General features: G+C 39.7%; 1 protein-coding gene across 5 annotated transcripts in view; it reads right to left on the bottom strand.

Moving 5' to 3' along the window:
* Positions 1 to 25,509, bottom strand: part of GTF2H1 (general transcription factor IIH subunit 1) — a 47,567-nt gene that overhangs the window by 11,529 nt on the left and 10,529 nt on the right. For all 5 annotated transcript variants that reach the window (XM_002821987.6, XM_054525839.2, XM_063728519.1 and 2 more), the window contains 10 exons: positions 25,045 to 25,213; positions 22,322 to 22,514; positions 19,992 to 20,157; positions 18,605 to 18,698; positions 16,849 to 16,998; positions 16,652 to 16,731; positions 10,523 to 10,650; positions 10,319 to 10,406; positions 6,374 to 6,462; positions 5,880 to 5,997 (listed from right to left, as the gene is read on the bottom strand). In XM_002821987.6, coding sequence (XP_002822033.1) covers positions 5,880 to 5,997; positions 6,374 to 6,462; positions 10,319 to 10,406; positions 10,523 to 10,650; positions 16,652 to 16,731; positions 16,849 to 16,998; positions 18,605 to 18,698; positions 19,992 to 20,157; positions 22,322 to 22,514; positions 25,045 to 25,198 — 1,260 coding nt within the window. In that variant the 5' untranslated portion in view covers positions 25,199 to 25,213. The remainder of the gene's footprint in view (positions 1 to 5,879; positions 5,998 to 6,373; positions 6,463 to 10,318; positions 10,407 to 10,522; positions 10,651 to 16,651; positions 16,732 to 16,848; positions 16,999 to 18,604; positions 18,699 to 19,991; positions 20,158 to 22,321; positions 22,515 to 25,044; positions 25,214 to 25,509) is intronic.

The following is a 25,509-nucleotide window of genomic DNA, read 5'->3' on the forward strand; positions in this document are numbered from 1 at the left end:
GGCTGCAGTGAGCCGAGATTGTGCCACTGCACTCCAGCCTGGGGGACAAAGTGAGACCCTGTCTCAAAATAGATAAATAAATCAGTAAATTTATTTATTTATTTATTTTACTGTATGTTGAGTTGTACCTTGGTTAATAAAAAGAAAAAAGGCCGGGCGTAGTGGCTCACGCCTGTAATCCCAGCACTTTGGGAGGCTGAGGCGGGTGGATCACGAGGTCAGGAGATCGAGACCATCCTGGCTTAACACGGTGAAACCCCATCGCTACTAAAAATACAAAAAAATTAGCCGGGCGTGGTGGTGGGCGCCTATAGTCCCAGCTACTCGGGAGGCTGAGGCAGGAGAATGGCGTGAACCTGGGAGGCGGAGCTTGCAGTGAGTGGGAATCGCGCCACTGCACTCCAGCCTGGGCAACAGAGCAAGACTCCGTCTCAAAAAAAAAAAAATAAATAAATAAATAAAATAAAATAAAATAAATTTAAAAAAAAAAAAAAAGAAAAAGAAAAAGAAAAAAATGGCCTGTAATCTCAGCACTTTGGGAGGCCGAGGCAGGTGGACTGCTTGAGCTCACGAGTTCAAGAACAGCCTGGGCAACATGACAAAACCCTGTCTCTACCAAAAATACAAAAACTTTGCCAGGCATGGTGGTGAGTGCCTGCGGTTTCAGCTACTTGGGGGGCTGAGGTGGGAGGATCGCTTGAGCCAGGGAGGTGGAGGTTGCAGTGGGCCAAGATCATGCCACTGCACTTCAGCCTGGGTGACAGAGTGAGACCCCAACTCAAAAAAACAAACAAACAAAAAGAAACAAAGAAAAAAAGATAGCAACAGTGTTTAACTCATAGAATAATAAATGAATCCATGCTGATATAAGTAACAAACAGAGAAGAAGGGAATGCTCTTCCTTTCATGTCAGCTGATAAACATAGAAGGGCTGATGGAATTAGAAAATCATCATTTAACAACCGCTCTTCAGGCAAGAATCATCAATGATTCTAAAAAAACTACCAGATGAAAGTTTGTTGTGTGGTGACACATGCCTATAATCCCAGCTACTCAGGAGGCTGAGGCAGGAGGATTGCTTGAGTCTAGGAGTCTGAGGCTGAACGGAGCTATGACTGTGCCACTGCACTACAGCCTGGGCATCAGAGCAAGACCCTGTCTCTAAAGATAATAATATTAAAAAATAAAAAATTTGGTGACAAATGGGGTATTTATATAGTCTCAAAGTACAGCTCCACAAGATATTTATTAATTACAAAGGGAAAAATAGTTAACTTTTTGGTGGAGAAACGAGGCAAATACTACCTTTAACCAAGTGAAAAAATTTAATATCACAAGCTAGGATATATACAAATCATTTGCCTCCTGATATGACACACTGAGTAGGATACAACATTACTTCTGTGGAATTTCTGGCAAAAATGACTAATGTGAATCTAGTCATGAGGAAACATTAGATAAATTTAAGGTCATTCTACAAAAAATTGCCCAGTACTCTTTCAATGTCAAAGTTATGAAAAGACAAAGATTGACGAATCATTCCATTTTAAAGGAGACTAAAAACACATGAGAAATAAATACAACTCACAAACCCGGCTTGTCTGCTGGACCAAGAAAAGTTTTCTTTTGCCACGTAGAACATTAGTGGTGTAACTGGTGAAAATGTAGTAAGATCTATAGACTAGATAATACATCATCAATGTTAACTTACTAATTCTATAATTGTATTGTTATTTAAGAGAATGCCTTAGTTTTCTGAAAATATACATCGAAATATTTAGGGGTAAAGGGAAATTATGCCTGTAACCTTCTCTCAAAATGGGTTGGAAAACATATTTTTCTGTCACTTTCTGTAAAATCTGAGATTTCAAAATAAAAAGTAAAAAAGTCTTGATGTGTGATACATACCGTAATATAGGTATACACTCAGTGCCTCAGTGCTCATAAAAACGGAGAAAAGGAAAAAACAAATTCTTCTTTGCACAAGTTAAGGATTACTTTCCAGAAGCAATGAAACTGGAGCTGACTGAAATTGTGGCAATAATCAATAGCTTACTAACCAAAGAGAGTCCAGGACCAGATGGATTCACAGCCGAATTCTACCAGAGGTACAAGGAGGAACTGGTACCATTCCTTCTGAAACTATTCCTATCAACAGAAAAAGGGGGAATCCTCCCTAATTCATTTTATGAGGCCAGCATCATCCTGACACCAAAGCCTGGCAGAGACACAACCAAAAAAGAGAATTTTAGACCAATATCCTTGATGAACATTGATGCAAAAATCCTCAATACTGGCAAACTGAATCCATTAGCACATCAAAAAGCTTATCTACCATGATCAAGTGGGTTTCATCCCTGGGATGCAAGGCTGGTTCAACATACGCAAATCAATAAATGTAATCCAGCATATAAACAGAACCAAAGACAAAAACCACATGATTATCTCAATAGATGCAGAAAAGGCCTTTGACAAAATTCAACAACCCTTCATGCTAAAAACTCTCAATAAATTAGGTACTGATGGGACGTATCTCAAACTAATAAGAGCTATCTATGACAAACCCACAGCCAATATCATACTGAATGGGCAAAAACTGGAAGCATTCCCTTTGAAAACTGGCACAAGACAGGGATGCCCTCTCTCACCACTCCTATTCAACATAGTGTTGGAAGTTCTGGCCAGGGCAATTAGGCAGGAGAAGGAAATAAAGGGTATTCAATTATGAAAAGAGGACGTCAAATTGTCCCTGTTTGCAGATGACATGATTGTATATCTAGAAAACCCCATTGTCTCAGCCCAAAATCTCCTTAAGCTGATAAGCAACTTCAGCAAAGTCTCAGGATACAAAATCAATGTACAAAAATCACAAGCATTCTTATAAACCAATAACAGACAAACAGAGAGCCAAATCATGAGTGAACTCCCATTCACAATTGCTTCAAAGAGAATAAAATACCTAGGAACCCAACTTACAAAGGACGTGAAGCACCTCTTCAAGGAGAACTACAAACCACTGCTCAATGAAATAAAAGATGACACAAACAAATGCAAGAACACTCCATGCTCATGGGTAGGAAGAATCAATATCGTGAAAATGGCCATACTGCCCAAGGTAATTTATAGATTCAATGCCATCCCCATCAAGCTACCAATGACTTTCTTCACAGAATTGGAAAAAACTACTTTAAAGTTCATATGGAACCAAAAAAGAGCCCGCATCGCCAAGTCAATCCTAAGCCAAAAGAACAAAGCTGGAGGCATCACGCTACCTGACTTCAAACTATACTACAAGGCTACAGTAACCAAAACAGCATGGTACTGGTACCAAAACAGAGATATAGATCAATGGAACAGAACAGAGCCCTCAGAAATAACACTGCGTATCTACAACTATCTGATCTTTGACAAACCTGAGAAAAACAAGCAATGGGGAAAGGATTCCCTATTTAATAAATGGTGGTGGGAAAACTGGCTAGCCATATGTAGAAAGCTGAAACCGGATCCCTTCCTTACACCTTATACAAAAATTAATTCAAGATGGATTAAAGACTTAAACATTAGACCTAAAACCATAAAAACCCTAGAAGAAAACCTAGGCATTACCATTCAGGACATAGGCATGGGCAAGGACTTCATGTCTAAAACACCAAAAGCAATGGCAACAAAAGCCAAAATTGACAAATGGGATCTAATTAAACTAAAGAGCTTCTGCACAGCAAAAGAAACGACCATCAGAGTGAACAGGCAACCTACAGAATGGGAGAAAATTTTCGCAACCTACTCATCTGACAAAGGGCTAATATCCATAATCTACAATGAACTCTAACAAATTTACAAGAAAAAAACAAACAACCCCATCAAAAAGTGGGCGAAGGACATGAATAGACACTTCGCAAAAGAAGACATTTATGCAGCCAAAAAACACATGAAAAAATGGTCACCATCACTGGCCATCAGAGAAATGCAAATCAAAACCACAATGAGATACCATCTCACACCAGCTAGAATGGCAATCATTAAAAAGTCAGGAAACAACAGGTGCTGGAGAGGATGTGGAAAAATAGGAACACTTTTACACTGTTGGTGGGACTGTAAACTAGTTCAACCATTGTGGAAGTCAGTGTGGCGATTCCTCAGGGATCTAGAACTAGAAATACCATTTGACCCAGCAATCCCATTACTGGGTATATACCCAAAGGACTATAAATCATGCTGCTATAAAGACACATGCACACGTATGTTTATTGCAGCACTATTCACAATAGCAAAGACTTGGAACCAACCCAAACGTCCAACAATGACAGACTGGATTAAGAAAATGTGGCACATATACACCATGGAATACTATGCAGCCATAAAAAATGATGAGTTCATGTCCTTTGTAGGGACATGGATGAAACTGGAAATCATCATTCTCAGTAAACTATCACAAGGACAAAAAACCAAACACTGCATGTTCTCACTCATAGGTGGGAACTGAACAATGAGAACACATGGACACAGGAAGGGGAGCATCACACTCTGGGGACTGTTGTGGGGTGGGGGGAGGGGGGAGGGATAGCATTAGGAGATATACCTAATGCTAAATAACGAGTTAATGGGTGCAGCACACCAGCATGGCACATGTATACATATGTAACTAACCTGCACATTGTGCACAGGTATCCTAAAACTTAAAGTATAATAATTAAAAAAAAAAAAAAATTGAACTGCAAAAAAAAAAAAAAAAGCAAAAAAGAAACTAGAGCTGAGTCTTGAGTGATTATTAGTTCCTTGGGGGAGAAACAGTGCTAAGGGAATTCTAAGGAGAAAGAGCATGAGCCACAGCACAGGAAGCATGAAGGAGATAATGTGATCAAAAGACTCTGGACAGCTTAGTGTGTTAGGCTGGAACCCTTGGCCATGTGTGGAAGTGAGTAGTGGAGACTATCGCTGAAGATGAGACTCGAGTAGTAGGCTGGGGCCAGACTATAAAGAGTTTTGCAGGCCAGACAAAGGCACTCAAACTACTGCAGTGAAGGGAGGCAGTGAAGGTTTTCAAGCTGCAGTGATAAAATACATGTTTTTATTTTTAAATATTTAAATATTTATTTATCTATTTGAGATGGAGCTTTGCTTTTGTTGCCCAGGCTGGAGTGCAATGGCGCGGTGTCAGCTCACTGTAACCTCTGCCTCCCAGGTTCATGTGAGTCTCCTGCCTCAGCCTCTTGAGTAGCTGGGATTACAGGCGTGTGCCACCACGCCCAGTTAATTTTTAAATTTTTAGTACAGACGGGGTTTCACCATGTTGGTCAGGCTGGTCTCGAACTTCTGACCTCACGTGATCCACCCACCTCGGCCTCCCAAAGTGTTGGGATTACAGGCGTGAGCCACTGTGCCTGGCCAAAATAAGTGATTTTAGAAAGACAACTTGCAGTAGCATTATGGAAAATCAATCAGGTTTGCCTAAATAAGGGTGATAGAATCAAGAAGTATTATTGAAGGCAGAACTGACAAATTGCTGATCAACTGAAGTACGAAGAGAAACAAAGAACAATGATGAGCTGTTTTACATATTTTAAGCCTGAGTCATGCAGAATATTCAGAGAATAATGTCCAGACAGAATTTGGAAATCTGGGAGATTTTACCAATAAAAGTATACGGAAGTAAAAATCACAAAATTCATCACCTTTTTTCATTATCATCTTATCTTCAGATGCCTCTTGAATATGCCAAACACCTTTTCTTGCTACCTCTTGATTTTTTCAATTTATTTAGCAGAACTATGTCTTTAAGCCCAATTAAAATATTAGTTGTATAGTTCAATCTGCTTGTGCTCATAAACTGAGGAAGGAACTATGGGAATTCTGGCCTTCAAACAGTAGAAGTCACCTACCTGAGTTAACTTGGGTGTATAAGCTTCCATTTCTTGTCTAATACTTTGAAAAGAATTAATAATGTCCTGACTTGTTGCATACTGTAGTGACTGGATTGGAGTTGGACCATGATAATACCTGCAGTTTAGCACAGAAGAAATTACTAATCACACACAGTAAAGATGCTCAACATTTGTCTTTGCAACATTTTAGCAGTCAGTACTAAGTTCCCCTCAAGGCAAGAAACGATAACTAAAGAGATTTCAATAAAATAATTTCAATAAAATAATTTAATTCCCATAAGGGCAGTAAGAAAGCAACAGCAGAAAGATCCAACATTTATTGTCATGGGTTTGATCATTTTTGCTTCCTGAGAAGCCTACATTTTAAACAAAAAAGGATATTGTACTTTGATGGTGACAAACTGATTAAAACATGAGTGCTATACTTGCAGGATATATTTTGGACTGAATTGTGTTACATAACTATTCTGCTTAATATTGACCAAACTTACCTATCTGACTTCTTGAGGTTTAGTGCAATCGTTTTTACAGAATTATTTTTCCCCAAGTCTTCATATTCAATGGACTCTTGTAATTTCGCCTATAATTATTAACACAGTACTTTTTATTTTGTCACAACTTTCTCTTACACAATAAACATGACTGAAAAAACAAAACTGTACAGAGGGTAAAAAATGAAGTCTTCCCACCATGAGCTTCTCTTCCTAGAGATGACTGTCCTACAAATGGTTGAACCAATTTTCTCAACAACTACTTAACAATACTAGTTTTCTTACACTCTGACCACATGAAGTATTATTGAACTTTTTACTTTTGCCAATCTGGTAGGTCAAAGTTTGCATTTTATTATTTTTTCCCCAAATGAGTGATCTGTTATGCTGTCCACTATTTTTATATTGGGTACTTTTTAAAAAATAAGACTTTTAAATATTAAGGAAACAGTCTTTTACGTGTTGTAAATACTTTATCTTCCAGTTTGGTGTTGTTTTGTTTTGTTTTAATTACTAAAAAATCCATCTCCTCGGCAGGTGCCTGTAATCCCAGCTACTTGGGAGGCTGAGGCAGGAGAATCGCTTGAACCCGGGAGGCAGAGGTTGCAGTGAGCTGAGATCACGCCACTGTGCGCCAGCCTGGGCGACAAGTGAGACTTCATTAAAAAAAAAAAAAATTCCACCTCTTTGCCCGCTTTTTGCTTATACATTTGTGGCTTAATTTTATTTTATTTTTCTAGGCGCATTCTCACCATCTCCCCAGCCAAACTCAGTCTCCTAAATCGCGGAGATTACAGACACATGCTACCATGCTCAGCTTGTGGCTTCATTTTCGCTTGAATCTTGGATCCACTCAGAATTTATTTTGGATTAGGAGTAAAATAGGGAATCTAAGTTTCTTTTAACAAAATTATCAATCAGTCCTTCTAACACCATTTGTAAAATAATTTACCTTTTCCCACTGATTTTTAAAATGTCATGTGTATCATATATGTGCTTAATTCCTCCATGTATTTGGGTTTACTTCTGGATTCTTTATTTTTAGTAATTTTATTCATTAATTTTATTAATCTGTTACCCCCTGTGCTATTAACAACCTGCTTAAATTTTTACAGCCTTGTAATAATAAAAACATATTACTTATGAAAGATACATGATCTATGTAAACATTTGTGCAAATCAGCCTTGCAATATTTCATCCTCTACAAAGCTATGAAATTCATCTGGTCAACTCTTATTGACTACCAAGACTAGAATCAGAACGTTCAGGTTATTAACTATATCTCAAAAAATGTCAATTTGAAAACCTAACGTTTTAAATTGCTCCAGCTTTAAGATTCCAAATAGTCCCTTTATGGTACAGGAACAAATCTGACCTCACAGGATACTCGGAGAAACACATCCTTACCTAGACTCAGCCTTTTATTTTTTTTATTTTATTTTATTTTTTACTACTTTCTCAACTCTATACCTTTCAGCCAACTTCAAGGATTACTGATGTCTTCATGATTTTTGACATATGTCAAGCTTATCTCTACCCCTGCTGTTGCCTTACCTATGACATGTCCCTACCCAAGCTCCCTTAACAATCCAAATCCTAAACTTATGCCAAGACCTAGTTAGGTCATCTGACTTTCACACTTAAATGAAAGCTCCATCAAGGCAGGGACTCTGTCTGCTATTAATTCTGAATCTCTCATTCTACAAGTGAGAGAATCTATACATTGTAACCCTTTATAGAATAAACAGCAGTCAACCACTGACTTGGAAGAATAGTTAGAGCCAGCATTTACTACTGAATACTGATAGCCCCGACTTGCAATGGTTTGACTTGGAATTTTTCAACTTTATGATGGTGTCAAAGTGATACACATTCAGTAGAGAAACCATACTTTGAGTACCCACACATTCTGTTTTTCACTTTCAGTATTCAATGAGTTACATGAGATATTCAACATTTTATTAGAAAATACGCTTTATAGTAGGTAATGCTGCCCAACTATAGGCTAATCTAAGTGTTTGGAACACGTTTAAAGTAGGATAGGCTAAACTATGGTGTTCCATACATTAGGTGTATTCAATGCATTTTCGATTTACAGTATTTGCAACTTATGATGAGTTTATCGGGATGTAGCCCCATTTAAGTCGAGAAGCATCTGTATTGTAAAAATTCACACAAATAAATAAATTTCTTTTTTATTTTTTCTTTGAGATGGAGTCTTGCTCTGTCATCCAGGCTGGAGTGCAGTGGCGCGATCCCAGCTCACTGCGAACTCCGCCTGCCGGGTTCAAGTGATTTTGCTGCCTCAGCCTCCCAAGTAGCTGGAATTATAGGCGCACGTCACCATGCCTGGCTAATTTTTGTATTTTTAGTAGAGACAGGGTTTCACCATGCTGGCCAGGCTGGTCTAGAAATTCTGACCTCAAGTGATCCACCCACCTTGGCCTCCCAAAGTGCTGGGACTACAGGTGTGAGCCACGGCTCCTGACCAAGAAATTTCTGATAACTTGTTCACCACCAAGAATCAAGGGTACTCAGTGCAACAGTACACAAAGAAAGTATCACTTAATAGATTTCTTCTCTAACTTCTCTATAACTTATTATTAGCTTTGCTTTAGTTCAAAAAAGAAATACCTCACTGGTTTTATTAATTTTATAGGTAATACATGCCGGTAAAAACATTAAGTTACTGAAATAGGCCGGCACAGTGGCTCATGCCTGTAACCCCAGCACTTTGGGAGGCTGAAGGGGGCGGATCACATGAGGCCAGGAGTTCAAGACCAGCCTGGCCAATATGGCAAAACTCCATCTCTACTAAAAGTACAAAAATTAGCCAGGTGTGGTGGTGCACACCTGTAATCCCAGCTACTCCGGAGGCTGAGGCAGAAGAATCGCTTGAATCCAGGAGGCAGATGTTGCAGTGAGCTGAGATTGCACCACTGCACTCCAGCCTGGGTGACAGAGCAAGACTCTGTCTCAAAAAAAAACAAACAACAACAACAAAAAAAACATTAAATTACTGAAATAAATGAAATAAATTAAAACTTACCCATAATCTCTTTATTGAAAGATAACTGTTTAGCATATTCATTTGAAGGCCCTTTTAAAGGTCACAAACTATTTTTTTTGTGTGTAAAACTGTACTGTACAATCTGTTCTGTGAACTCTTTGATGCAATATATTAATGCTTTCAAAATAATGAAGTTGCATCAATCTCTATTGTATTAATGCAACACAGTTAACAGAATCCTTGCTACTGTCTTTATTATGATACTGTAATGAATATTTCTATCTAAATCTTAGTATACATCTTTCTTAAGAAATAAATGTCCACAAGTAGAACTAAGGGTGTAAAGCTTTAAACATTTAATACACATTGCCTAACTGCTCTCTAAGAAAGCTTTATCATAATTAGGAAGGGAGGTACAAAATAGCGTGGCAAAGTTGCAGGAGAAGAATAAATACACAAGAAGCTAATCCTGTCCATCCTTCTCCACACCCTCAAATGATTTCTTCAAAATTTAATGAGAAGACACTTTCAGCTCCGAAATGCTAGGTTTAACATGGCCAATTCACTTTCTTTTAAAAATCATATATATGAAACTTCAGTTTTTCTGTCATATTGCCTCTGTTGAATGAAGATTTTATTCCCAGAGAACAAAATCATATATAAGAACAATCTGTATGTATGTGTACATGTGGGGAAAACAAATAAACAAACAAAAAACAATAAAAATGGCTAACAGGCTAGAGTCAATGGAAAGTTGGCTGGCAAGCCAAAGCTGGGGAAATACTCTTTGTAATTCTATACACTTTAAGCCAAATGCTTAACATCTTAGTCAGAAGAACTGAGTCACAGGAAATAAGCGTATACGGTACTTGCAGTCACATAAAGTATTTGGAGAAACTTGAGCCCCAAATGGTTCATATTTTTTTGCCCATACCCTTTTGACTGCCGGCTGAAAGCAGTCTGCATCTCCGGAATATCCATCCATGTTGCTGGGCTCACTATTTTGTTCATTTTGTGCTTCTCTTAAAATAAAGGGAAAAAAAAAGTTAATGTTAAAAACCACAAGCAAAACACCACCACAACTCCATCTGGATATCCTGAAAAGCCCAGTTACTGCACCTCTGCATTTATACTTAACTGTTTTCTGAGTCCAGCTGCCAGGACCATGGCACTGTGATGGTTAAATCTCTTGATGATGGCAGCATTACTATTCTCTTTTATGGATTTAGAATTGGAAGCAGATGGCACAGAGGAAATGCCATAGCCCTGTGAGAAATAATTCAGTAGATTAAAAATTTTTTAAAAAGGTTCTGCTTTTCTTATTATAAGACACGCTTAGCTGAAAAAATTTGCTGGATGATGGGACTTTTATTACTTCTCACGAACATTACTAAATATTTATGAACAAACATTTAAAAACAAGTGACGTCATGCACATAAAATATTAACAAATAGTACTAACTCGTTTTAGCATTACAAAATACAACTTAAACTGAATTTCTCTCTCTTTTTTTTTTTGAGATGGAGTCCCGCTCTGTTGTTCAGGCTGGAGTGCAACCTTCGCCTCCTGGGTTCAAGTGATTCTCCTGCCTCAGCCTCCTGAGAAGCTGGGATTACAGGTGCCTGCCACCACGCCTGGCTAATATTTTGTATTTTTAGTAGAGATGGGGTTTCACCATGCTGGCCAGACTGGTCTTGAACTCCTGACCTCAAGTGATCCGCCCACCTCGGCCTCCCAAAGTGCTGGGATTACAGGTGTGAGCCACCATGCCTGGTCTGCATTTCTCTTTTAAAGAACAATTTGGATCTAGTTATCAAAACGTTAAATAAAAGCAATAGAGGTCAGGACACCTGTAATCCCAGCACTCTGGGAGGCCAAGGTGGGCGAGTCACCTGAGGTCAGGAGTTCAAAACTAGCCCGGCCAACATGGTGAAACCTCATCTCTATCAAAAATACAAAAATTAGCCAGGTGTGGTGGCACACACCTGTAATCCCAGCTGTTCGGGAGACTGAGTGAGGCAGGAGAATCATTTGAACCTAGGAGGCAGAGGTGGCAGTGAGCTGAGATTGCACCACTGCACTCCAGCCTGGGTGACAGAGTGAGACTCTGTCTCAAAAAACAACAACAACAACAACAACAACAAAAAAAAACCAACCAGTAAATAAAAAGCATAGAATATAGTGAGAAAAACATACATAGACTATGGATTCAGAAAGATAGAATCAAATTCTTTTTCTAACATTAATCTAGGCAAGATAAACTTTTCCAACCTCTATAAAGTAGGATAAAAGAGAATAAAATGAGATTATATTTTAAAACATGTATTGAGTGCATGCTACTTGCTAGACCATGTAGATACAAAATTGATTAAGACCCCAGGCCATAGGAGCCTAAATACTAGTTAGTGGGAAGCTGGGCTGGACAGAATTACTAATCAATCCTACTGGAGAAGAGGGTTCGAAAAAGCTTCACAGAGAACCATAAGATAAACTGGTGCTTGCCAAGTAGATCCGGGAGACAATAACATTTCAGGGAGAGGAAACTGCTTAAACAAAGGCAAAGAGGCACTGTGGTCCTGATTATTTGGGAGGCTGACGCAGAAGAACTGTTGAGCCGAAGAGTTTAAGTCCAGCCTGGCAACATAGTGAGACCCTGTCTCTATTTAAAAATAAAACAAAACAAAAGCAAAGAAGCAATGTAGTACATATTGTGTCATGAGACTGTATATGGTTCAATACACTAATAATGGTGGTCCAGGAATTGGTGAGGCTAAAAAGGTAAAAGAAAGATCATAAGACTCAAATGGGCCGGGCATGGTGGCTTACGCCTGTAATCCCAGCACTTTGGGAGGCCGAGGCGGGTGGATCACGAGGTCAGGAGATCGAGACCATCCTGGCTAACACGGTGAAATCCCGTCTGTACTAAAAATACAAAAAATTAGCCGGGCGAGGTGGCGGGCGCTTGTAGTCCCAGCTACTCGGGAGGCTGAGGCAGGAGAATGGCGTGAACCCCGGGGGGCGGAGCCTGCAGTGAGCCAAGATCGTGCCACTGCACTCCAGTCTGGGCAACAGCGAGACTCCGTCTCAAAAAAAAAAAAAAAAAGACTCATGTGCTGGATGTGGTGGCTCACGCCTGTAATCCCACCACTTTGGGAGGCCGAGGTGGGTGGGTCACCTGAGGTTGGGAATTCAAGACCAGTCTGGTCGTGGTGAAACCCTGTCTGTACTAAAAATACAAAAATTAGCTGGGCATGGTGTGTGCCTGTGATCCCACCTACTCAGGAAGCTGAGGGAGGAGAATTGCTTGAACTCGGGAGGTGGAGATTGCAGTGAGCTGAGATCACGCCACTGAACTCCAGCCTGGGCAACAGAGCACGACTCCATCTCAAAAAAAAAAAAAAAAAAATCCATATGCTGTTCATCAATGTATCAAATAATTACTAAGTGATTATTACTACATGACATGCGCTGGGAACAGGCCAATAAACAGAACAAAGTCAGCTTCATGAAGATTACACTCTGAGACGAGAGTGAATGGAATTATCAAGTAAAACAAGGTAAACACAATTTTTTTTGGAAGTGGAAAACGTCATTGAAGAAAACAGAGGGTAACATGACGAAGTGACTGAATTTGTGGGTGGTTAGAGAAAGCCTCTCTGAAGCAAGCAACTTTATTATTTTTAATTTTTAAATTTATATATTTTTTTGAGACAGGTTCTCGCTCTGTTGCCCAGGCTGGAGCGCAGTGGTGCAATCACAGTTCACTGCAGCCTTGACCTCCTGGGCTCAAGTGATCCTCCTGCCTCAGCCTCCCGAGTAGCTGGGACTGCAAGTGTATACCACTATGCCCAGCTAATTTTTAAATTAAAAAAAAAAAAAAAAGCTTACAGATGTGGTCTTCAATGGACTCAAACGATCCTCCCACCTCAGCCTCCCAAAGTGCTAGGATTAAAGGCATGAGCCACCCCACCTGGCGAGAAATGACATTATAACAGGTATCTAAAGATAGGCAGAAGCTGGTTAGGGGACAAGCAGGTAGAAGATCAGTTAAGTGCACAGGCCCTGAGGTAGAAAAAGTGTGGCATGGAAGTGAAAGGTCATTATGTCTAAAGCACGAATGAGTAGAAGTGGCCCCATCTGAGAAGTATGCAGGAGCCAAATCAAGCAGTCTTGTAGGAGTTTTGATTTTATTCTAAGCTCAATGAGAAGATAATGAAGAGTTTCGCATAGGGGATTATTAGGATCTGATTTATATTATAATCCTTTTTTTTTTTTGAGACGGAGTCTCGCTCTGTCGCTCAGGCAGGAGTGCAGTGGCACAATCTTGGCTCACTGCAGCCTCTGCCTCCCCAGTTCCAGTGACTCTCCTGCCTCAGCCTCCCGGGTAGCTGGAATTACAGGCATGTGCCACTAGGCCCGGCTAATTTTTGTATTTTTAGTGGACATGGGGTTTCACCATGTCGGCCAGGCTGGTCTCGAACTCCTGACCTCAGGTGATCCACCCGCCTTGGCCTCCCAAAGTGCTGGGATCACAGGCACGAGCCACCGTGCCCGGCCTATATTATAATTATTACTGCTAGGGGAGAATAAACTATAAAAGACAAGATAGCAAAAATAAAGGTTAGGAGGCTAAGGCAAGCAAACAGGCCAAAGATGATGATACCGTAAACATGAAAGGATGTAAGCGTTTGTGCAGATCCCACAGATAAGAGGTGTATTGTACAAGGCTTGCTGATACATTGAATGCTGGACATAACAGGAGGAAAACATGGCTGGCTGCAATGGTTCACGCCTGTAATCTCAGCACTTTAGGAGGCTGAGGTGGAAAAATAGCTTGAGCCCAGGAGTTCAGACCAGCCTGGGCAATATAGGGAGACCCTGTCTCTACAAAAAATAAAATTAGCCAGGTGTGGTAGCCTGTGCTACAGTCCCAGCTACTCAGGAGACTGAGGCAGATTGCTTGAGCCCAAGAGGTCAAGACTGCAGTGAGCCATGATTGTGCCACTGCACTCCAGCCTGGGCGACAGAGTGAGCCCATCATAAAAAACAAGAGGAAGAATCAAGGAGACTCGCCGACTCCCAGGTTTTTGGCTTAAGCAAATTGTAATGCTTTTTACTAAGAGAGGGAATACCCACGGAGATACGTTTATGAGGATGGGAATCAAAGATTCCATTTTACATGTGAAGTTGAGATGTCTCTGAAATACGTGAGAGGAGATGTCAAGTAGGCAGTTAGAGCTCTGCAGTCAAAGACACAGACTATGGTTATTCAGGATTCATCATTATTTAACAAGAATGTTTTTATTTTTATTTTTACTCCCTCCCCTGTTACCCATATCTAGTAAAGCAATGGAATAGAGAGAATGCATTCAGGAGGCCAGAGATCATAGCCTGTGATAGTTATCATAATCAGAAGATTGATAAAGGATGAAGGAACACCAAAGGAAAAATGGCATCAACCAACATTTGTAGTAAAAAGATTGGTTATATAAATGTTGATATACCCATACCAATGGAATACTATGCAGGCATCTAAAAATACAGATAACAACAATAATGCCTATTACCTACTACTTATTACGCACTAGGCTCTTTTAACTCATAGAAATCCTATAAGGCAAAAGTACTATTAGCCTCACTAAGGAAAAAAAAAAAACCAAAAAACTGGGTTTGGACCAGGCGCAGTGGCTCACACCTGTAATCTCTGCACTTTGGGAGACCGGGGTGGGCAGACCACTTGAGGTCAGGAGTTCGAGATCAGCCCAGCCAACATGATGAAACCCCGCCTATACTAAAAATACAAAAATTAGCCTGGCGTGGTGGCATGTGCCTGTGATCCCAGCTACTCGGGAGCCTGAGGCAGGAGAATCGCTTGAACCCAGGAGGTAGAGGTTGCAGTGAGCCGAGCTCAGGCCACTGTACTTCAGCCTGGGCAACAGAGTGGGATCCCATCTCAAAAAACAGAACAAAACAAAACAAAACAAAAACCAAACAGGGCCTAGAAATGTTAGAAAATATCAGAATCTAAGTCAGCTAGTTTGGTTTTAAAGTCTATGTCTTAAACTACGGGATAGTTTATACAGATATTGATACTAAACAAGATAAAGTTACGAATGTACATGTACAATATGCCATCATGTTTATTTTAAAGAAAAAAAAGCACTAAAAAAGTCTTCCTTTCAAAGTAAGTTGTAAGTCTAAGCGCCACTAAGCTTTATTTTCTCAGGATAATTAAAGAGGGCCATGTTTGTATAGATTCTTCTTCACTTCTGAAAGGGTGATGTCCTGAAAAACCCACCGTATGATGAAAGCATAAACTGAAAATAACATTGGCTGGGTGCGGTGGCTCATGACTATAATCCCAGCACTTTGGGAGGCCAAGGCGGGCAGATCACCTGAGGTAAGGAGTTTGAGACCAGCCTGTCCAACATGGCAAAACCCTGTCTCTACTAAAAATACAAAAATTAGCTGGGTGTGGTGGCACGTGCCTGTAATTCCAGCTACTTGGGAGGCTGAGGCAGGAGAATGGCTTTAACTTGGGAGGCAGAGGTTGCAGCAAGCCAAGATTGCACCACTGCACTCCAGCCTGGGCAACAGAGTGAAACTCTGTCTCAGAAAAAAAAAAAAAAAAAAAAAAGAGAGAAAGAAAAAGAAAAAAAATAAGAGCAGGAAAATGAAAACTCAGAGTAAAGGGAATAACTGAGGAAGACAGGTTCTGGCCTAAAAGATAGAGGCAGTGATAAAATTATCCTTGATCACACACACAACAGGAACCATCTCTTTCTCTGCAACTAATCTGTAGGTCTGGATGAGTCATGATGCTGAGGTAGGTGGGTCATATATGATGGCCTACTTGCTGAAACATTGGGGTTGGCATGGTATAAGGGTCACGAGCGTGCTTAAGGTTTGGCAGATAGTAAGCAATCAACTAATGTTTGTTATCTTCCTTATTTATTATCCATATTTCTTTAGATTAAATGTTAGCTAGAGCATAAAGCTGAACTCATCACGTTAAGCCTTTATTATTACTAGGGAACTGCGGATGAGGGAGCTAGAAATTTATTTTTAAAAGGTTTTAGCAACTCACACAGGAATTTCATTTCTTCTAGGCAATTTCAATGGCAAACAACGCTATTTCAAAGCACTTCTGATAACAGTATTTTGCTTATCTGACATTCTCACAAGTGGAATAGGTCTACGCTTAAGACAATGTTGAAGACTAGGAAAAGACTCTTTTCTCTCAAAACTTCTTTTATTGCTTCTTACCTCATCTAATGGTTTATCTTCCAAAGCTGTTAAATCTAGTAGTGGGTTTTTCACTCCTAATGAAACCATTGTTTTTAGGCCTAGAAAATCAACAAAATAAAAAGTTCAGCATGTCTTATCTGTCTCAGAAATTAACACCTATAATGTCTAGAGGGTGGCAAGTTAAATACCAGTGTCTATCAGAGATAAACAGTTACCTTTTTCATCTATTTTGGCACATTCTGCAAAGAGATCCTTTGACCCTGTATTCAGCCGATCCCTGTGAAAATAATGGGACTGGAAAAAACGTGTCCAGAATTCCTTCTCTGTCATGTTATGGGGAACGTTTTCTGCGTATTTCATTTTTACTGTGGAAAAAAACCCACAAATATTATATACTGAATTTCCGTTTTTAAAACCTCTCAAATTAGGTAACTGAAATACAAATAGCAAAATCTAGACCATAAAGCTCTCAACTCTACATACTATATGTTATAATCTAATTATAAATATGAAATGTAACTTGAGAGATTAGGTGAGGTATGACCTTTATAAATCTTACAAATTACAAACAAAACCTTATCTGCACCAACAGAATAAGGTTTTGAAGTTTTAGTAGAAATACCAAGAATCTCATGAGTCAGAGCCGAGTCTGCTTGTTTGCTCATTTATATATGTGCTCTCTCAATCCAAGGCACCGTGTTAGCTGGTGGGGTAACAACAATCTCAATATCCACTGGACTGTCAGCTCAGCACTCCAGGGGCTTACACCCTAGCAAGGTTAGAGTTCAACAGCATTGTTTCCTGAGCTCTGAGTTTAAAATTCTAGGTCTGCCACTTTCTATCTGTGTGACCCTGAGCAAATTACTTAATCTTTCTGTACCTTGGTTTCCTCATCTGTAAAATGAGGGTCATAACAGTACCTCTACTTCATAGGTTTACGTGATGATTAAATCAGTTACTATAGAAAAAGAACTTAGAAAAGTGTCTGGCACATAATAAACACTACACAATTATGTTACTATCAGAAAGATACAAAAGAGCCAGGTGCTGTGGCTCAAGCCTGTAATCTCAGCACTTTGGGAGGCCGAGGCGGGCAGATCACTTGAGGTCAGGAATTCAAGACCAGCCTGGCAAACAGGGTGAAACCCCATCTCTACAAAAAATACAAAAATTAGCCTGGCGTGGTGGCACGTGCCTGTAGTCCCAGCTACTTGGGAGGCGGAGGCAGTAGAATCACTTGAGCCTGGGAGGCGGAGGTTGCAGTGAGCCAAGATTGCACCATTGCACTCCAGCCTGGGTGACAGAGCAAGACTCTGTCTCAATTAAAAAAAAAAAAAAAAAAAAAGAGATAGGGTCGTTTTGTTGCCCAGGCTAGTCTTGAACCCCTTGCTTCAAGGGATCCTCTTGCCTCAGCCTCCTGAAGTGTTGGGATTACAGGCATGAGCCACTGGGCCTGGCCAGGATTTCATAGAGGTGGCAAGGAGGTGATGCTTGAGCTGAGTCCTGAGAGAGAGATTCCTAAGGACTAAAGGGGTAAGAGTGGGGAAGAGGGAAGCAAGAACAGAATACAGCTTAAGAGAGTACTGCTTAGTCAGAAGAATGACTGACACACTGGCTCTCACCCTTGTCTACACATAATAAATCACTGAGGCTGGGGTCAAGGAATGTATACTTTTAGGATGGCATCTGCATGGGAAGTAATTTGTGGGTTAGGAAGGTCACTCTGGATGCAGAATGAAGAATGATCTGAGTTAGTAGTATAGACAGACTCGGATGGCAGTCATATTAGTGAACTGATGACAACACATTATTTACTGAGCCCCTAGTATCTACCATATGTCAGGCACTGGGTAAAGTACTTTACATAATTTATTGCACTTGATCAGGAATGTGAAGCTTTTTGTTTTTCACTGATATACTATAGAATACATCCATATATTTTAATCATCTGAAAGAACTGATTCTTCTTACCTGCTGGATAGGTCCTAAATATGGACTCAATGATATCAGAAGTTAAATTATATCTTAGACCATTACACCCATCAGTTTGGGGCCGGACATCAGCCTAAAACAAAGCCCATACACACATACACGTTAGAGCATCAGGGAAAGATGGCTAAGGTCCCAGTGGACACTGGACAAAGGTGGAAAAAAAAATTTCTAAACTAACTGCATAGACAGACAAAGTCCCTCACCTTCACTTTTTGCACAGAGGCAGGACTCAAAGAAGCCTGACTGGTTTCTCACGGTCTTAAGTGACCTATAAAATCTGCTTCTTTGGAAGTCTAATATGGTCAAATAGGCATGTTTAAGTATGAAGGCAGAGAGGCAGTGGAGCTTTAAGATAAAACTTGTACAGTCATAAAAACCACTACAAACCTTGGTTAGTAAATAATTAAATTAACATTAACGGACTGACTTCTTTGGGAAAGGCCTTATTAATTCACTTGACTAATAAACATCCAAAAAAGATACCAAACATACAAATAGTATTCAAAATTTTGTTGAATGTGTTCATACTATTCTGGTTCCACTAGAATACCAACTGACTGAATTCCATTCCATAATTCCACAGATAAGGTATTCCCAATTGTTCTAATATAGTTTACAAATCTTACATTTTCTATAATATGCTCATGATACATTTAACCTTGTATTGTAAGTAAAATATGGCAAAGATTTAAAAAGGCACCAGAAAGCCCTACATTTGAAAATATTTGAAAAAGTAAGTATTAGTCCCAACTCTGAAAGAGTCATTTTCAAATTCCATTTGACTACCAGCATGCTAGGGTCAAGTCCAAAGGCCAAGAAAACATAACTGGTAAAAAGAAATAGAAATTTTAAAAAAATTATATGTATTTTAAAAACATTCTGGAAGAGGGCTGAGTGTGATAGCTCATACTTGTAATCCCAGAGCTTTGCAAGGCTAAGATGGGACGAACTCTTGAGGCCAGGGATTTGAGACCAGCCTGGGAAATACAAAAAGAGCTGCCCCCCGCCCTATAAAAATAAGAAAATTTAGCCAGGCAAGGTGGTGCACACCTTTAGTCCCAGCTACCTGAGAGGCTGAAGCAGGAGGATCGCTTGAGCCCAGGAGTTTGAGGCTGCAGGGAGCTATCACTGTGCCACTGCACTCCAGTCTGGGTGACAGAGTAAGACCCTGTCTTTTAAAAACAAACAAACAAACAAACAAACATAATAATAATAGTTCAATAACAGTGAAGAATACCATGGATACTCAATTTTCCATTACTTTCCTTTAAGGAAATGCTAAGTTTTACAAAAGGAATAATGGTCTTAAGACACATACTGGGGTTTCAATTTTTATTTTCTTCAGAAATCTAGAAGGGTCACATACCAGAAATGCAGCAGAAATGCCAACATCCTGCTTATGATTGGATGTGGAAGAACTATCTGTTGCATTCACATTTAAACGATTGGCCCAGAATTCCTCAGCACTGATCACTTGACTCACAACAAGGTCTTTATAAAGCTGAAACAAAACAGGATCTTCTTGCAGCATTCTGTAAAGCAGAATATACTGAATATAACTGAACTTCTAGAATAAAACACCATTTAGGTACATTTTAAAAAGATTTTGGCAACACAAAACATTGAAACACACAACTTTTATTTTGTGATGTTTGAGTAGCAGAGGTCCTTCAGTTCACTTTTCAGTAATTAAGAGAAAAATACCCCACATTTTTGGAGGAACAAATGAAGTGGTGATAAATGGAGGTAGGTGTAAAGGAAAGATTAAACCCTTTGAGGACATGGGTTTGATCTTATTCATCTCCGTATCCCAGTGATTCAAAGATCACCACGTCTGCAGTGTACTGTCTGCTGGTACCTGAAAATGCTCAAGTCCCTTAGATAAAATGGTGTATTTACATACAACCTATACATATCCTCCCATATACTTAAATCTTATCTTATAATAATAACTATTTATAATATCAAATACAAGGTAAATAGTTGTTATACTGTATTTTTATTTGTATTATGTTTAATTATTGTACTGTTTTTTTTTTCCCAAGTACTTCTGATCCAAAGTTGGTTTAATCTGTGGATGTAGAACTCCTGGATATGGAAGGCTGAATATATTCTCTTTCACATACAGAAGTAAATGGGCAGAAGAGGAGGTATGCTTGAAAGTTTCCAGCAATGAAGTTTTTTTTTTGAGACGGAGTCTTGCTCTGTCACCCAGGCTAGAGTGCACTGGCATGATCTCAGCTCACTGCAGTCTTTGCCTCCCAGATTCATGCGATTCTCCTGCCTCAGCCTCCCAAGTTGCTGGATTACAGGTATGCGCCACCACACCCAGCTAGTTTTTGTATACATAGATATATATTTTTTTTAGTAGACGTGGAGTTTCACCATGTTGGCTGGGTTGGTCTTGAACTTCTGACTTCAAGTGATCCACCCACCTCAGCCTCGAAAAGTGCTGGGATTACAGGCATGAGCCATTATGCCCCGCCTTCAGCAATGGATTTTTCATGGCGCTAAGCATGCACAGATATAAGCACTGCTGGCCTGAAAGATATTGGTGATGGAATAATTCATAAGGAAATTGTGGCCAGGTGTGGTGGTTCACACCTGTAATCCCAGCACTTTGGGAGGCCCAGGCGGGCAGATCACTTGAGGTCACGAGTTTGAGACCAGCCTGGCTAACGTAGTGAAACCCTGTCTGTATTAAAAATACAAAAATTAGCCAGGTGTGGTGGCGTGTGCCTGTGACACCAGATACTTGGGAGGCTGAGGCAGAAGAACTGCTTGAACCCAGGAGGTGGAGGTTGCAGTGAGCTGATATCACGCCACTGCACTCCAGCCTGGGCAACAGAGCAAGATTGTCTCAAAAAAAAAAAAAAAAAAACTCATTATTTTACATACTGTCTCACTTTTTCAGTGTGAATTATTTTAGGTTTCTTGTTCGTAAGCATACTTCCAATGGCTTAGCGTCTTCTCTGTGACAGAGAACTGGGAAAAGAAATTAAGGAACTTCAGCACCTTCCAATCCCGATTCTGCTCCTAAGCAGATGTTAAGCGTGATGCAGTTAATTCAGCTTCTGGGTTTGCACATTCTCATTTCCCAAAGTCAAACAAGCAGTAAGATTTTAAAGCTGAAAACTAAACACCAAGGTAAAGACACTAGAGCCCATATTTTCCTACATTACAGTATCATAGCAAAAGTGAGGATAGGTGGCCAGGCGTGGTGGCTCATACCTGTAATCCCAGCACTTTGGGAGGCTGAGGTGGGTGGATCACCGAGGTCAGGAGTTCGAGACCAGCCTGACCAACATGGTGAAACCCCGTCTCTACTAAAATTACAAAAATTAGCCGGGCGTGGTGGCACACGCCTGTAGTCCTAGCTACTCGGGAGGCTGAGACAGGAGAATTGCTTGAACCTGGGAGGTGGAGGTTGCAGTTAGCCAAGATTGTGCCACTGCACTCCAGCCTGGGCAACAGAGTGAAACTCCGTCTCAAAAAAACCAAAAACAAACAAACAAACAAAAAACAACCACCACCAAAAAAACCCCAAAAAACAACAACAAAAAAAACAAAAACAACAACAATAAAAAACCAAAACCAAAACCAAAAAAACGTGGGGATAGCTAACAAGCTATTACCCTACTAGGAGACTATAGAGAACCCAGTATCTCTTTCAAAAGGCTATTCTTTTCCTCCCACCTGTTCTTCTCTTCCAGTTCTTTATTTGCTTTCCTCTTGAATTTGGGCAGCAGCTGCTGAAGAAGGTCTTTTACTGCATCTCGCTCTTTCACTGCTGTGCTTTCATTGGAAAAATGGAAGTTAGTTGTGTCCCCTGCATGTAGGACCAGCTGAAGCTGAATTTTAGCTTTTCCTTCTGGACTAATTTTCTGGCCTAAAAAGAAGCATGAGGGCAGTTAGATGATGACTCTTACACTGTGGGAATAACCATACAGTAAGTTACTTCTCCCAAGATGATTCAGGATTCCTTTGGGCTTTAACTGCCCTATTCCAATACTGATGCTTTTGTAGAATGCACTCTTCTTAAATGATCCCATACAACCAGAGCATGCTCATCAAACTCACTAACACTCTGCTTCCTTCTTTGGTACTCTTGTTGTGCAGCACTTCTCACCCACTGCTACTACCTCCAGATATTAATGGGCTTTTGTTTCCATTCAACTAGGACAGACCTCTTTAAAGCTTCCTGAATGTATTTTAAACAAACTCCCCCAAATCAACATTATCATTAATAAAAATGACCTATCATGATCCAAAAGACTGCAAAATGCGGCCCATGGCATTTCATTTTGCAAGGGAAATACGTAATTTTATATTCGAGAAATCTGGTGTCACCACTTTAATAAAGTTATCAAACTTAGCCTCATTAAAAGTGAGACAACCTGACACTATATGCTTTCTGAGATGATGGAACAGGAAGTGAATGTCACTATGTATGTTATTATTCTTGCACAAAATGTTTAAGCTGAATATATTCAAGCCTTTAGATCTGATTTTTAGCTTATAAAAAAATACAGGTATACAGGAATAAATTAAAACCTTGAGGAGACAATCAGAAATATTCAGAATGTTTGATATTTGACAAGGCTATATACCCTGAAAAGGACTAAAGAAATGACAACTGCAAGAACCTAGACTGGATATCGTTTTTTTAAAAATAAAAAAAAAAACAAAAAAAACCAAAAACCACAACTATAAACATTATTGAGACAACCAATGGAAATGTAACAATGGCTATTTTTTATTAAAATGTTTTCAGTGTGATAATGGTATTACAAGCAATAAAAGTGCACACACATATAATAAAGCAAATATGGCAAAATAATAACTGTAATATCCAGGTGGGGCATATTACGTAGGTTTTCACTGTATCATTCTTTAAAATTTTCTGTAACTTTGTCAGCTATGATAAGAACTAAATCAATTTCAATTGCTTCTTTCAGATGTGGGCATTCCTTCAAATATTCAACTTGAAACTGTTCTGGTGCAAATCTAGTTTTGGGTATGCACTGCTTTCACCAATAACTGAGAAGAATTGCAGAGAAATTGGAGATGGGCATACTGTTTATTGTACACTGTGGTTATCACAAAGTGCGTGTGTATTACACAAAGCTATGGGGCTAGCTTCCCATTTGAGACAGATGTTAATACTCCTAATTTATAAGTCTGTTGATACAGAAATGTTAGCAGCTAAGGTTGTTAGCTACTAACAGAAATTTGCAGGGCATTCTCTCAGAAATATATATTTATTTCTTTTTTTGAGAAGGAGTCTCGCACCCAGCTGGAGTGCAGTGGCGTGATCTTGGCTCACTGCAAGCTCCACCTCTTGGGTTCACGCCATTCTCCTGCCTCAGGCTCCCGAGGAGCTGGGACTACAGGCGCCCGCCACCATGCCCAGAGAATTTTTTTGTATTTTTAGTAGAGATGGGGTTTCATTGTGTTAGCCAGGATGGTCTCGATCTCCTGACCTCGTGATCCGCCCACCTCGGCCTCCCAAAGTGCCGGGATTACAGGCGTGAGCCACCGCGCCCGGCCCTTAATTTTTGTATTTTTAGTAGAAATGGGGTTTCACCATGTTGACCAGGCTGGTCTCAAACTTCTGATCTCAGGTGATCCACTCTCCTTGGCCTCTCAAACTTCTTGGATTACAGGTGTGAGCCACTGTGCCTAGCCCATGCCTGAAATTTATAAAAAAAAATTCCACCATCTACATTCACTATAAGGTTGAGTCTTCTCAAAAGAAGATGGCCACATAAGCAAAGATCAGACAACTTGCCTAACTGGTACAATTTTAGTGAAGGAATATCTGGCATCATCTATCAGCATTTTAAATGCATAAACCTGGCCAAGCATGGTGGTGCATGCCTATAATATAATCCCAGAACTTTGAGAGGATGAGGCAAGAGTGTTGCTTGAGGCCAGGAGTTTGAGACCGGCCTGGGCAACACAGCAAGACTCTGTCCCTACCAACAATAACACAAAAAAACACATCAACTATTAAACAGGAAATTCTTTGCAGAAATGTATCCTACACACACAACCTTGAAATGATATTAGTGCAAACACTGCAATAAAAAAATTCTGGAAACTTCCTAAGTGTCCAACCACAGAGGGCTGGTTAAATACATGATTGTGTATTCATTTAGTGGAGTATTATGCAACTCTTAAAGTGTGTGGAGATCTATACGTCACGTAGATTTACATATTATATGTAAACCTGTACCTGTTTTATTAAGTGAAAAGGTCAGGTTATAAAACAGTATATATTCAGTGACCCCATTTTGTAATTATTTCTACATGGTTGATTTTTTGATATAAAATAAAGATTATTTATATAATCTTTTTACAAAATTACTAGCAACTATGACATACAAATACATCAGAACTTAGTAGAGCTGACTTACATTTAATATCTGCATACATATGGCTGATTGTAAATCTATCTTTGCCTTCAGGTGCCCAAGCAATTCTTTCTGCCATGAGGTATAGAGCTCCATCCTGCTTCTTTTGACGCACTTTCTTTACAATCAGCAAAACTTCTTCAGATGAGGTTGCCATGGTGGCTAGAAGGTGCTAAGAGAGAAAAAAAAAGATGAAGAAAAAAACTATTCCACACATCAATTAGGGTTGAATTTGTTGACTTCTAGAGTCCCTTTCAAATATAAAATCTAAACTGTAGGAAATTAACGGGGAAGAAAGTCTCTTTTCTCATTCAAAGTTGAAGATAAAGTTGCACGGCATCATTCCTCTACAGTTAAATTTCATTTTGCTCATACCACAGGTGTAAATTTATACAACACTCATATGCTAATGAGTATTATCAATTTATTTTCCTCAGTTATATCCTTATACACACACAATCTGAAAAT

This window comes from Pongo abelii, chromosome 9 (genome assembly GCF_028885655.2).
Source record: "Pongo abelii isolate AG06213 chromosome 9, NHGRI_mPonAbe1-v2.0_pri, whole genome shotgun sequence".
NCBI lineage: Eukaryota > Metazoa > Chordata > Mammalia > Primates > Hominidae > Pongo > Pongo abelii.